Source organism: Diabrotica virgifera, chromosome 4 (genome assembly GCF_917563875.1).
Source record: "Diabrotica virgifera virgifera chromosome 4, PGI_DIABVI_V3a".
Lineage (NCBI taxonomy): Eukaryota > Metazoa > Arthropoda > Insecta > Coleoptera > Chrysomelidae > Diabrotica > Diabrotica virgifera.
The window spans coordinates 11,447,564-11,461,074 of NC_065446.1; the positions used below are offsets into that span (position 1 = coordinate 11,447,564).

A 13,511-nucleotide genomic window follows, 5' to 3' on the forward strand; every position below is an offset into this window, starting at 1 on the left:
GTATATGAAAATTCAATAAATACTCCTTTATTCTTAGATATTGCCTCTTAAACGGTTAATAATTTGAAAATTATGACTTCAATGTACATTATTAGATAATTAAAAGTACATGTTTAAGTTATAAAATGAGAAAAATTTACATGTAAATTTAAAAGTAACATAAAGAATCACCATTTTAGCAGTGTTGTAGGTACGAAATAAATGAAATTATAAAATATATTGTGGCAACTTCGAAAATGGAATTAATAGCGTATATTTTATTGACTTTTTTGTTGTTAAACATTTTATTGCTTGATTTTATTTTGTTTATCTGTAAAAAATTTATTTAAGAGTACAGGCGCAAATATTTTACGGCTATCTCTACTTTTTCTTTTTTTATACGGCAAAGTATATGTACAGTCGGAAAAATGAAAGAATACCCATGAACGAACATATAAAACACGCTGTATTTTCCTGTCACCGTGTCACAAAGAAAATTGTCCAGTGCAAGTACATGTAACAATAATTATTACATGTACTTGCGCTGGCCAATTTTTTGTGTGACACGGTGACAGGAAAATACAGCGTGTTTTATATGTTCGTTCATGGGTATTCTTTAATTTTTCCTACTGTAGTAAAGTTTTCACTGGTATGGATACGTACATAAACATTACTTGACAATGACATTGTCACCACTAACTTAGAGATGACTTTTGAATACACTTCTTGGATAACTGTTACTTGTATCAACGCTTAAATTATTAAATCAGTTAATTAATATGATCATTTTTCACTAACTATGTATTCAGTGATTATAATAATTTATATACTATGCAATAAAAGATAATACTTAATTGAGAAAAGAGGAAAAGTGATTTTTTTTAATAATATATTGTTACTATGGAACGCAAGAAATCGAACTTGACTAACTCGGCAACATTTCGCGCCTATGAGTATAGAAATTATGGTTTTTGATAGTACAAATGTCACTGTCAGTGTCGAATTACCGACGCACTGTTGTCTTACTGTTGAAAGTTCGCAGAACTTTCGAAAAACAAAAATATTGATGACGCTCTACTGTTTACTCTTAAAGAAGAAATTGTGTCTCTTTAAAAAAAAAACCGAAGACTTTTCCTATGTGTGTAATGTGTAGACTTAGGCAAATATGCAGATAAAAAAGTATGAAATATGCGCATGAATATGCAGTATTTTATGCAAAAATATGCAGTATTTTATGCAAAATATGCATATTTATCTAGAAAATATGCATATAATAAAAAATATTTACAATATTTTCTTTATTTACAAAAATACTTATAATATTATAAATACATAATATATACACTTATTTTAACATATAAATATTATTTTGAATTGTGGTAACAATAGATTATCAAATGATCTTCAAAATTTTCTAATAAAAATTTATGGCTTCTATCTGAATACATATATTTGTAAATAGAAAACTTCTTTCGACATCAACTGATATGTAACTGGGGCATTTTTCAAATTTACTATAATAGATGGTTCTAAATTAAGTGGTTCGGAAAATGTCCCAGCTAGTACTTGAACCACTTCAGAAAAAACCTGGTAACAACTATTTTTTTCCCATGGTTACTTTAAATTTTTGAAAAATTTCCTTTCCAATAGTACCGTTAACGCTTTGACACAGTGACTCAAATCCTTTTATTAAAACTGTACTCTCTAACTGATTTTGGAAAGGTTTCATCGCTAAGTACACCAATCAATAAGTGCACAATGTATCTTCCTGACGAGTCAGTGGTTTCGTCCACACATATGTAAAAGTCATATTATTACCTATTTCGGCTTTTATGTTGTGGATAACTGAGAAGTATAACAAATTGACATTATTTCTCTTTAGAGTTCTTTCACTGGGAATGTTTTGTTTCCTTATTTTTTTTAAGAACTAAAGTTTTCGTTAGATAAAATTTTGAAAGCGGTATATTAGAAGATACTAATGTACGACACAAGTCTTCGTTAAAAGTTTTTTTCGGTTTGTTTTTGGAACTTAACTGAAAGCACTTGGACACTGAAGGTTGATATTTTTCACCGGATGTGGTGTTTATTTTTTTAGCTAAATGTTTCACGGTTCTGACATGCTGATCTATTTGAAATTTTTTTTTTTTCAGATGAAATCTAAAAAGGAATATAAATATTATATAGTTTAACCCATTTTTAAAATCTAAGATTGTAGAAATAAACTAAAAATGAACCGTTTCGCATAACAATTAAATTTAAATTAAATCAAATAAAAATCGGTGTAGTAATCTTGAAAATGTCAAGAAATGACTGTGCAAGAAAGAAGAACCCCCAAATATTTACAAGAGGCTATTGGTCTTTTCTGTTTATATTTAAAGAAAAAATACTGTGAGCATAAATTAAAAGCACTTAATTAATTAAGTCCAATATATGATATGTTTTTGTTTTTAGCAAAATTAAAGCAAACTATGCTATTGTTAGAAAAAAAATGTTAGCGACCTTTCAGTAGACTATTGAATGATTTGAATTTTAAATAGGTATCCTATTTTTTATCGCAAGGATTTTAAAAAATGCTTGAAAAAAGAGAAAATACATCGATTTATTGCGAACTAGCCTTGTGTCGGTATTTTCTTCAACATAATCTACAATTTTAAAATCTTTGTTTGTACCACCGTGTAAATTTTTAAAATAAAATAAAAAATAATACGTATGTGCTCACGGTTTTGCCACAACATGAGCAATAAACTTTATCCATATCCATAGATAGCTGGCTCTTTGTAAGGTTTTATCCAAGTTGAAACATTGCTTATTTTCGGCATTTTAAAAGCACAATAATTATTCACAATTAGAAATACACGTTGTTTACGCCTCCAATTTTACAACAAAAGTGAAACCAAATGAAACTGACCGTCAAAATAAAAATTTTTACCTAGAGACATAAACTGGCAAACACAAACCCTTAATTCCAGGACAAAACTATAAGCCGCTGTCTTTTATTAGTTACTATACTATATTAGTTACTACATATCAAGTGATTATAAAACAAAATTAAATATTGGCATTTTCATGCTATCTGTAAGTTTGAATATAAAAATATATAGTTAATACACCAAATTTTCAAATTATATGCACTTTATGCTTAATTTTATAAAAATATGCTAAATTTGACATTTTTGCATTTTTTATGCATTATATGCAAAATATGCAATTTGCATATTTGCCTAAGTCTAGTAATGTGCAATAATTATAAAATAATGATTTGATAACCTTATTTTTTAAATTTTTTACTTACTAAGAATACTTTGAATTTTTTTAAAACTCTGACCTCGAGTTTCTGGTAAAAATATTAATAATAATATAAAACCGATGAGAGTGATAATACTGCATAGTAGTAAGTTAATATGAGCCCCAAATTTTTCTGTTACCAACGGGTATTCAAAACTCAAAACGATTCCTATAATACGTTCCACTGTATAAATCGTACCTATTGCAGTAGCCCTTACCTCATTATTAAATAGTTCTCCTACAAGAATGTTTGGGAGATGTGCCAATCCCAAAGTGTATGATATAATCCAAAGAGTTATAGAAATAACAGGTAGTAATTTAATACTATTTAAAAGAGGCAAGCTCATATGGTCTACATAAAAATAAAAGACTAATATAAACAACATCGCCGAACATCCAAGGGATCCCAAAAGTATTAATAGTCGCCTTCCTATTTTGTCGACAATGAAAAGAATAACAATAATGATAGCTATTTGAATAGCCCCTACTATTAGAGAGATTGTACTACCAGATACAGAAGAGTTGTGGTCAGTAAACCTTGGCACAATAAAGCCCATAATTAAAAATAAACCTGAAAACTGTTGCGTGGTTAATATTGTAAAACACAAAAGTAATGCTTTCTTCGTAGATTTATCTTGCAGTAGAGTAGAAAATTTTACTTGACTAGGTTCCGCCTCTGATCTCGTTTGTAATAAGTAGAAATCTTTTTCAGGACCACTATCGTTTTTGTAATACCTAAGTTTTTTTAAAGTACTTATACACTCTTCCTTTCTCCCCTGTAGAGACAAACATATAGGAGTTTCTACGATAAAAAAAGATAATAGTACTAGAAGTAGTGCAAGACTTGCGAAAATAAGATTGAATAAAGAGAAGTTATTGATAAATGCTCCAAAAATAAATGTGAGCATATTGCCGACTGGAATCATGAGAGAACTTAAACATCCGACCCAACCTCTATTTCTATCTTCCGCAATTTCACATCCGTAAATTGTTACGGTTATTATTCCACTAGATGTTGTTAATCCTTGTACTGCAAAAGATAAAACTAATAGATAAATATTTCGTGTAAACGCAAGAGATATATTAGCTACAAAAAACAAAATGCCGAACAGTCGTATACCATTTTTTCTTCCAAATTTATCTAAAACTCTTCCTATAAATACATTACTCAAAGCTCCACAACTTGCACCTGTTGTCAATACTATAGATATTTCAAAAGGAGTGATTGGCCTTCCTAATGGATTCACTTCAGCATTGGTTGAAGTCAATATTGGATAAGCAAATGAAAATAAGGCCATTGCGCTTCCTGATATGATGACTATCAAGTTGGCTAAAAGTATTAGATATAATTAGGTATGCATATTTGGAAATAATTTTAAAATATTATACAGTGCGGCCATAAAGTAACGCATAAATTCATTATTTCGTAAACCGGCGAGTTTAAGGAAAAATCCCGAAACAGGTCGATTTTTATTTTTAATTTCCGATTTTCTGGTATATATATTATACTAGTGATGTCATCCATCTGGGCGTGATGACGTAATCGATGATTTTTTTAAATGAGAATAGTGGTCATGTGATAGCTCATTAGAAAGGATATTTAATTCTCTATTCAGTAATGTAAATATTAGCATAATTATTTATACAGGGTGTTAAAAAAAACATTTTTTTAATTAAAATAATTGAGACAAGAAGAAGAATGTATGTAATTTATTTAGTTCAAAATGCGTTTTACTACTGTCAGAAAACAGAAAAAAAATTATTTGACAAATAAACATTGATTTTCGCTTAAACGAAATGTTCAAACTGGCAAGAGGCAGGTGGGCGGTAGCTTTAACATTGAATTTAAGCGAAAAACAATATTTATTTGTCAAATAAACATTTTCTTCCTGTTTTCTGACAACATTAAAACGTATTTTGAATTAAATAAATTACATACATTCTTCTTTTTGTATCAATTATTTTGTGATTAATTATTTATATGGGAAATAAAAATAGAGAGTTTGATAGATCTCAAATATGTCAACACGCATGGGATAATGAACATAGAGTTCAGTGGAGAGATTCAAGTATAGTCCTGAAAGAAACAGATAGTAAAAAGAGAAAAATCAAAGAAGCGGCTCTAATTATGCTAAACGAAACCAATTGTGTCGCAAATTCCTCGGTGGAATGCAGTAGGATGTGGATACCCATACTGAAAGAGGAAGTCAATAGAAAGAAAATACCACAATTAATAAGTCAATAGTCGAGTTAGTACATATTTTATATTTTAGTATTACTTATATTATATCCATATATTATTGATATTATTTATAATTTAAACAAAATTATAGTAAAGTCAGAATTTGGTATTAATTTTGAGAGTAATTTAAATTTAAGACCAAATACTTACGATGTCGGGATAGTATCACGAGGTTTTTCCTGGTTTTCCCTCGTGATTTACTATGAGATCTCTAACACTAAAATTTTAATGTCACCGTTGCATGTGGTTGTCTTTTTAAAGACAGATCACATGCTATGATTTTTTTTGTGACGGATATTCTTGAGTTGGGGTTGATTTCATGTAATCGAATGAACTATCTTTCAGAAAAGTCGTCCCAGGAACGCAACTCATAAATATTGGCAATATCATTTTAAAGTCTTCTACTTTAAAATGTATCATATGTATCTGAATTACCGATATAAATGAGTCAATTAAATAAATTATTAGAAGAATTTTTTTTACTAAGCAACAACATTTTTGTTTCCATTAGTAGTATTTTGTATTTTGACAACGGCACCCGATTTGGGCGTCGAAACGTTAATAAAATTATTTTTTTCATTTTAATTGTGGCTTATTTCCCATATAAAAAATTAATCATAAAAATGCCACAAGTAAATAGCTTCAGAACAACATCAATTATTTTAATTAAAAATGTTTTTTTGAACACCTTGTATATCTAAATATTTATGTTAATGTTTATATTAGGGAATAGAGAATTGAATACCCTTTCAAATGAGCTATCACATGACCCCCATTCTCATTTAAAAAATCATCGATTACGTCATCACGCCCAGATGGATGACGTCACTAGTTTGACATATATGCCAAACAATCGGTAATTAAAAATAAAAATCGACCTGTTTCGGAATTTTTTTTAAAATTGCCGGTTTACGAATAAATGAATTTATGCGTTACTTTATGGACGCACTGTATAAATTAATATGTACAGCAATACTAGGTCTGGATCCCGCGTATGAAAAAAAAGTTGATTAATAGCAAGCTGAAAATTTGTTAATAGTTTAAGGGTGTCTAGTCGGATAAACTTTGATATACGGGAACACTGGAACAGGGGCAGTTTTAATTGTGGAACAGGTTAAAAATTTGGAACGGTCACACCACAAAAACGGCACATTTATTTTGTCCGACAGAACAGACTTAAGCTCTCCGAACAAAGATTAAACTCTCATGCAAAAATCAGACTGCTATTTATCACCAAATGGGCGTTTTAATGAGTGGAACATGTAGAATATGTCAAATGACAGGAATTATGACCGGTGGTAAATAGCAGTCTGATTTTTGCATGAGAGTTTAATCTCTGTTAGGAGAGTTTAAGTCTGTTCTGTCGGATAAAATAAATGTGCCGTTTTCGTGGTGTGACCGTTCCAAATTTTTAACCTGTTCCACAATTAAAACTGCCCCTGTTCCAGTGTTCCCATATATCAAAGTTTATCCGACTAGACACCCTTAAGCTATTAACAAATTTTCAGCTTGCTATTAATCAACTTTTTTTTCATACGCGGGATCCAGACCTATACAGTAATATTATATAAGTCGATTAGAACAATAGCCCGATCAAAAAATAATGTGACCCAAAAAAAATAAAGGAAGGATGAAAATTTGAGAATAGGTAGTTGAAATTGTCTATTATTATATAGGAAAAAGTTTACAATTCTACATCGCTCTCGAAGGTGAAAAATATACATTCAAAATAAGACCGGAATTGGATAAAATGACTAATTCTAAACAACTTTTGTTTTATAATGTTTCTTCGCTAAGTCAATACTTCGTCCTATGTCATACAAAGAAAATACCAATTGACAATGGAGAGTAACATTTAAAGAAACAAACTAGCACAGCCAGCTAAGGCTGTAGTGCTTGCTATCCATGATCATGATCATGTGCTTTTATTTTTTCGATCGGCTACTACCAGATAAGTAGAAAGAATGAGCAACTACAATTTCTGGGAACCTGGATTAATCAAAATAATGACCAAGTTAGAGAAATCAGGATACGCATTGAAATTGCAAGACAAGTACATATTTATAAAAATGAAAAAAATGTTTGTTAATCGAGACCTTCTTCTGGAGCTGAGGATGAGCCTTAAGACGCTACGTGCTCTGGACTTTGTTGTATGAAATAGAAAGCTGGACACTAAAAGTAAATAATATAAAGAAGATGGAAGCATTTGCAGGGCAAAATGCAAGGTAAAATAAAATTTAAAAGATCTATAGGAAGACAAAGAATTTCCTGGCTGATAATCCTATGAGAGTGGTATAGTTACAGCTCAGTAGATCTTTTCAGAGCAGCCCCTAATAAGATATGGATAGCTGTGATGATTGCCAGCCACCGATAGTAGAAGGAACTACAAAAAGAAGAAGACCACCAGATAAAACAAAGCCTTACAATAATAAACCTAAAGAAAAAATATAACCTTTTTAAAGTCAATATTAAAAAAATATGATAATTTTGTATATTAAAAATACAAGAAATTGATAAAGAATTATATATTAGAGAGATATAAGAACATCAAAGCAAGGAAGCTGGACTATTTATAGTCCATTGAAATGTTACATATTTTAGGCCATACCTTGCATTTTTTAGAAGAGTCAATTTTATTTTTTAATGTGTTGGAAGGATCAGTAGAAGCTAAAGTTCAAGTTTTTGGGGTCGCCACCCTTGTCCCCGGCCGCAATTTTGAAAAAGGGGTGCAAATGGGTTTCGCGCTATATCTGGTAAACTACCAATCCTACGGAAAATCAGATAAAACATAAAATGTAGGAAATTAAATTTTCTATAATTTTGTATCTTTTACTTTTTATCGTCAAGTGACCAACAAAAAAGATATAAACAAAAATAAGTAAAATTTTTTTAACAAGTTCTCTTTTGGAGGTTATAACTTTTTTTGTACCTCGACACCGTAAGGTACAAGAGGACGGCTTAAGTAAGTAACTTTTTTTTAGTTCATTTTACAATAAAATAACATTATAGCAATTTTGTAGAGGGTTTTTCAGCGAACAATTTCCACTATAAAGGTATTTAATTCTACTTAGGTTTTACAGCGCTCCAAACTTGACCAGACTCTCGAATGCTCATAGGGGTACACTAAAAACAAAACGTTAGGCTTACTTTTCTATCTTAATATTTTTTTATTCATACAATTTATTATGACTTTAACATTCCTATGCTATTATTAATCTATTTTTGACCTTTCTCCCCACTATAAAACTTAGAACTTTAAGCATATATAGAAAAGGCCCAAGAAGTTGTTTGAGGACAAATTCGCCGGTCCAGAAGAAGAATGACACAACCGCAAAATGAAAAAATTCTTCAAAAGAGCAAAAAAAACGATTTTTAAATATTTAAAATAGGGACCAAATGAAGACTAACCGTCCAGGAGCATCGGTATGGCGTCTGTTTTTTGACAACGATGACTATTATTTTCATCGATATTGGTTCGAATTTGATTATCTTAATTTAGTCGCCGCATTTTCAACCCTATCTACAATTGCGTCATTATGCATCTGAAACAAGGTCTAACATATCACGTATTTCAGTAAAGACGCAACTACCCTATAGTGGATCAGCACATTTTTACAGTTAGGTCTTTTTGTATCATATTTACATAGTATTTTAGAAGTTATTTTCGCAATAAACAGGAATTTACAAGATTTGCAGTTACGTAATTTTTCTTCCGTACTGGACTGAATATCTGCCTGCTATTACTTTTATATTATAATTTATCCTAGGTGGCACAGCAAGCGGTACCCCTCTAGTTAACTTATTCTTACAGTTGTGCTATCTATTTTGCCACGTGCAATCGTATTAAAAATTGTGAAAAGTATTTTTAGTTTTATAGATAATACTATTAAGAGTCTTATGGGTAAAATTTATAGTTTTGTGATTAGATAAATATTTTGTGTTCTTTGTAAGAGCGCATCATGAGTGGTGGTTTTTTATTTGTAAGAAACCTCTAGGGAAAATTATTTGTCAGTGGGAAAGTCGAGCCATCTATACTCACTGTTGTCGGTGAACGTTTTTCGTCTCGCGGAAATGAAGACGATTCTCTAAAAATCCTGAGAAACAAACGATTCGCTAAAACAATGACAAAAAATGCATTTAATCTCTTCTGCAAGATGTAGCCCGTTTCCACAGACTCCGAGTGTATCATCCGATTTAATCATGGCTCGATAAACATTATGATCCAGAAAATTGGGGCTAAAAAAGCATGGAAAAGTTTGGATACCAGTCCGAACTTCCATGCCTCCAGAACCCCCGATCTTATTAAATTCATCTTTTGCAGATGCAATGGAAACTGGTAGTGCATGTGGTTGCCGAAAAGCAGACCTCAAATGTTCTGCAGTGTGCCTCCATTGTGGTGGTGAAAGTTCCAGCAACATCGTGGACATATCAACATTAATTATTGAAGAAAATGAATTGGTAGATGAATTACCGACAATGACGCCAACTCTAACTCTCATTATATCACAAAAATTCACCTCGGATAATGATTCAGATCTTGACTCGGAGCCTGGACCATCGAAAAAAAATGAAAAAATAATAACTGTGATGGATCTTTTTCAACAAATAATAATAAATATTATTTTGTCTAGAAATTGTCCGTGGATTAGGCCTATTGGGGATACCACACAAAAAACGCGCCTCCAGATTCTACCTCATAGGTGGCCGCGAAAAGGGTCAAAAATATCTTAATAATAGCATAGGAATGTTAAAATAATAATAAATACATATTATTTAGATAGAAAAGTAAGCCCAAGTTTTTGTTTTTATTGTATTCATATGAGAATTCGAGAATCTTGTCAAGTTTGGAGCGCTGTAAAACCTAGATAAATAAATACAATTAAACAAGTTTATGGTGGAAATTGTTTGACGAAAAATCCGCTATAAAATCACTATGATGTTATTTTATTGTTAAATGAACGGAAAAAAAGTTATAACCTCCAAAATGAAACTTCTTACAAAAGTTTCTCTTATTTTTGTTTATAACTTTTTTGTTGGTCACTTGACGATAAAAAGTAATGGATATAAAATTATGGAAAATTTAATTTTCTACATTTTACGTGTAATTAAATTTTCTGTATGGTTGCTAGTTTAGGAAATACAGCGCGAAAGCCCTTTGAACCTCTTTTTTAAATATGGCGACCGGGGGCAAGGGCGACGACCCCAAAAACTTGAACTTAAGCTTTTACTAAATCTCCCTACACATTAAAAAAATAAAACTGACTCCTCTAAGAAATGCAACCCTAAATGTAACATTTCAATGGACTATTAGGCCACATTATTAGATGTGCGAAATATGATATTAAGGCTCATAATGCAAGGTAAAATTCAGGTTTAAAATCCATAGAAAGAAGAAGAATTTCCTGGCTGAAAAACCTAAGAGAGTGGTGTAGTTGGAGATCGGTAGATCTTTTCAAAGCAGCCACCAATAAAATACGGATAGTGTGATGATTGCCAACCTCCGATAGAAGAAGGAACTACAAAACGAAGAAGACTACCAGATAAAACAATGCCTTACAATAATAAACCGAAAGAAAATATTTATATCCTTTTTAAATTTGTCAATAGTTCACGAAATATAAAGAAATGTTAACAAACACAAAAAATTAATAAAGAATTATTTATATTACCTGTAAACAAAGAAAAGTGAAACATCCATGGAGAACTTCTGGCCTTTTCATGCTTTATATTGGGTTCTTCAATATCTATTTTTTTCATTATTTTTGTAAAATAACATTCAAATTTTGCCTTTGTATTAATGTTCTTAAATGCGGTTAAGCTGTAAGACAAACTGTGTAATTAATTAAAGTAGCCGATATCAAAGTTTACATATTGTGACAAAAAATTTGATAAATTTGTTTAATTATTTATTTTTGGAAAATAAACAAAAAACATTAAAAGAACTTGACCGATGATTAATAGAACATTACCTCATCACTTAAGATAAACAAAATTTTCCTAGGAATGCAAGACAAAAATAATGTTATATGATGAATGCCAATAATTGTTTATTACGTTTTCAAAGTAATAGAAGGGTATAACATCAGGGTAGTAAAAGAGATACTGTGTGTAAAGTTATAAGACAAGAATGAAGAGAATTTAAGGCTGGATCCCGCGTACCAAAAAAAGTTGATTAATAACAAGCTGAAAACTTGTTCATAGCTTAACGGTGTCTAGTCGGACAAACGCTGATGCACGGAAACACAGAAACAGGGGAAGTTTTATTTATGGAAAATTTACAGGTTTCACACTAATGCCTCACCCTGTATACACATTTACAATTTATAGAGAAAATGCATGAAGCTAATAAACCCATCATGATCTGGTCATTATGATAAAAATTAAATGGAAATATTACAAAATAATATAATTCATAAATATAATTGATAATGTCAGCATATGCCTATGTTGCTGCAAATGTAGATAGAGTAATTAATTTACTGCGGTTCAAATCATAATATTAATTAAAATCCATTAGCACACTACTTTGCCTAATAAGGGAGGAAATAGGGAATTGGTGCATTTGCCTTTTATTATAGGAATTGGCCTTACAATTTCAATAAAAGTTAAATAAACATCCACAAGGAAGAATTTTCTCTAGATGGCTGTATACAATTAATTACAAGTAATGAAAAATTCGTCTTGGTAAAAGGTATATTAATTTATTACTAAAGAAATAAAAATCGTCCTTTGTAGATGGTATATAATTTATTAAAATTTTTCTAAAAAAGATCCAAGTTGGACTTAAAGTGGGTACATGACTGGTATGATATTTACAAACAAACGTTTTCGGACTAATCAGTCCATCATCAGGTTAAAGTTCCAGATTCAAAGTAGTTGAAACTAGCTACTGTGTTAGGTCGAATGACCTTACCAGTATAAAAAATTAGCCATTTCGGCTACATCGAGAGTGGCAATAAGTCGATGTTACAAGAATAAAGTGTAATTAAACCATAATGGAGTCTTCATCTTGGCTTCAAACTATATGGTCATGTTGAAGACAGTAGGAAACGGACTGATTTTCTTCAACATGACCATTTACTTTGAAGCCAACCATTATGGTTTAATTACACTTTATTCTTGTAACATCGACTTATTGTCACTCTCGATGTAGCCGAAATGGCTAATTTTTTATACTGGTAAGGTCATTCGACCTACCACAGTAGCTAGTTTCCACTACTTTGGATCTGGAACTTTAACCTGATGATGAACTGATTACTCCGAAAACGTTCGTTTGTATCGTACCAGTGATGTACCCACTTTAAGTCCAACTTGGATCTTTTTTAGAAAAATTTTAAATAAATTATATACCATCTACAAAGGAAGATTTTACTCCTTTAGTAATTTCTATTATGGTATAAAGCCAATGAGAGAGATTCTTTCCTTTTTATATTATATTAAATTAAATTAAATTAACAGTATAGGCGCCAAATAGAAGTCAACGTGGTCTTTTCAATTCTGATGGACAAACCATAAAATAAAAAGTATTTTATTGTATGTTTTGGTCCTGATTAGGAATTTCGAGGATGAATTTCTATCCGAGTGGTCAAAAAATTGTTGTTACAAATAATTTAATTGTTTATAGATTTTTTTAATGCTCTAGCTGGTAAACTAAACAAAATAAAAAAAAATTCCGAATAATATTTGTTCCTTAACAAAACACAAAGAGAATGGCGTTTACTAAACTTAAATCTAATAAGAACTTCAGATATTTTAAAATTAGTGCATAATGCAAATTGAAAATTGAAAACTAAGAATTTTTTGAACCATTTTCTATCTTAAATCTGCTTCTACACATGCAAATGAGCTTTACAAAGTCTCATTTAGCTTTACAAAGTTTTTAAATTACTTTATCTTTATTTATATTTTAAAGTTATATATATATATAGTGGCTAAACACCCCTTTAGGGGTTACGCCGCTTACGCTCTCTAGATCTATGTTTTGAGGTAGATTAGTCCTCATGTT

At 30.6% G+C, this 13,511-nt stretch overlaps 1 protein-coding gene across 1 annotated transcript; it reads right to left on the reverse strand.

The window, feature by feature from the left end:
• Window positions 1–536: 536 nt before the first annotated feature.
• Window positions 537–11,359, reverse strand: LOC114334945 (facilitated trehalose transporter Tret1-2 homolog). The gene is made up of 2 exons (XM_028285082.2): window positions 11,176–11,359; window positions 537–4,594 (listed from the first exon to the last, which is right to left on the reverse strand). The coding sequence occupies exons 1-2, from the start codon at window positions 11,261–11,263 to the stop codon at window positions 3,264–3,266; spliced, it is 1,419 nt and encodes a 472-aa protein (XP_028140883.2). The 5' UTR covers window positions 11,264–11,359; the 3' UTR covers window positions 537–3,263.
• Window positions 11,360–13,511: the final 2,152 nt, after the last annotated feature.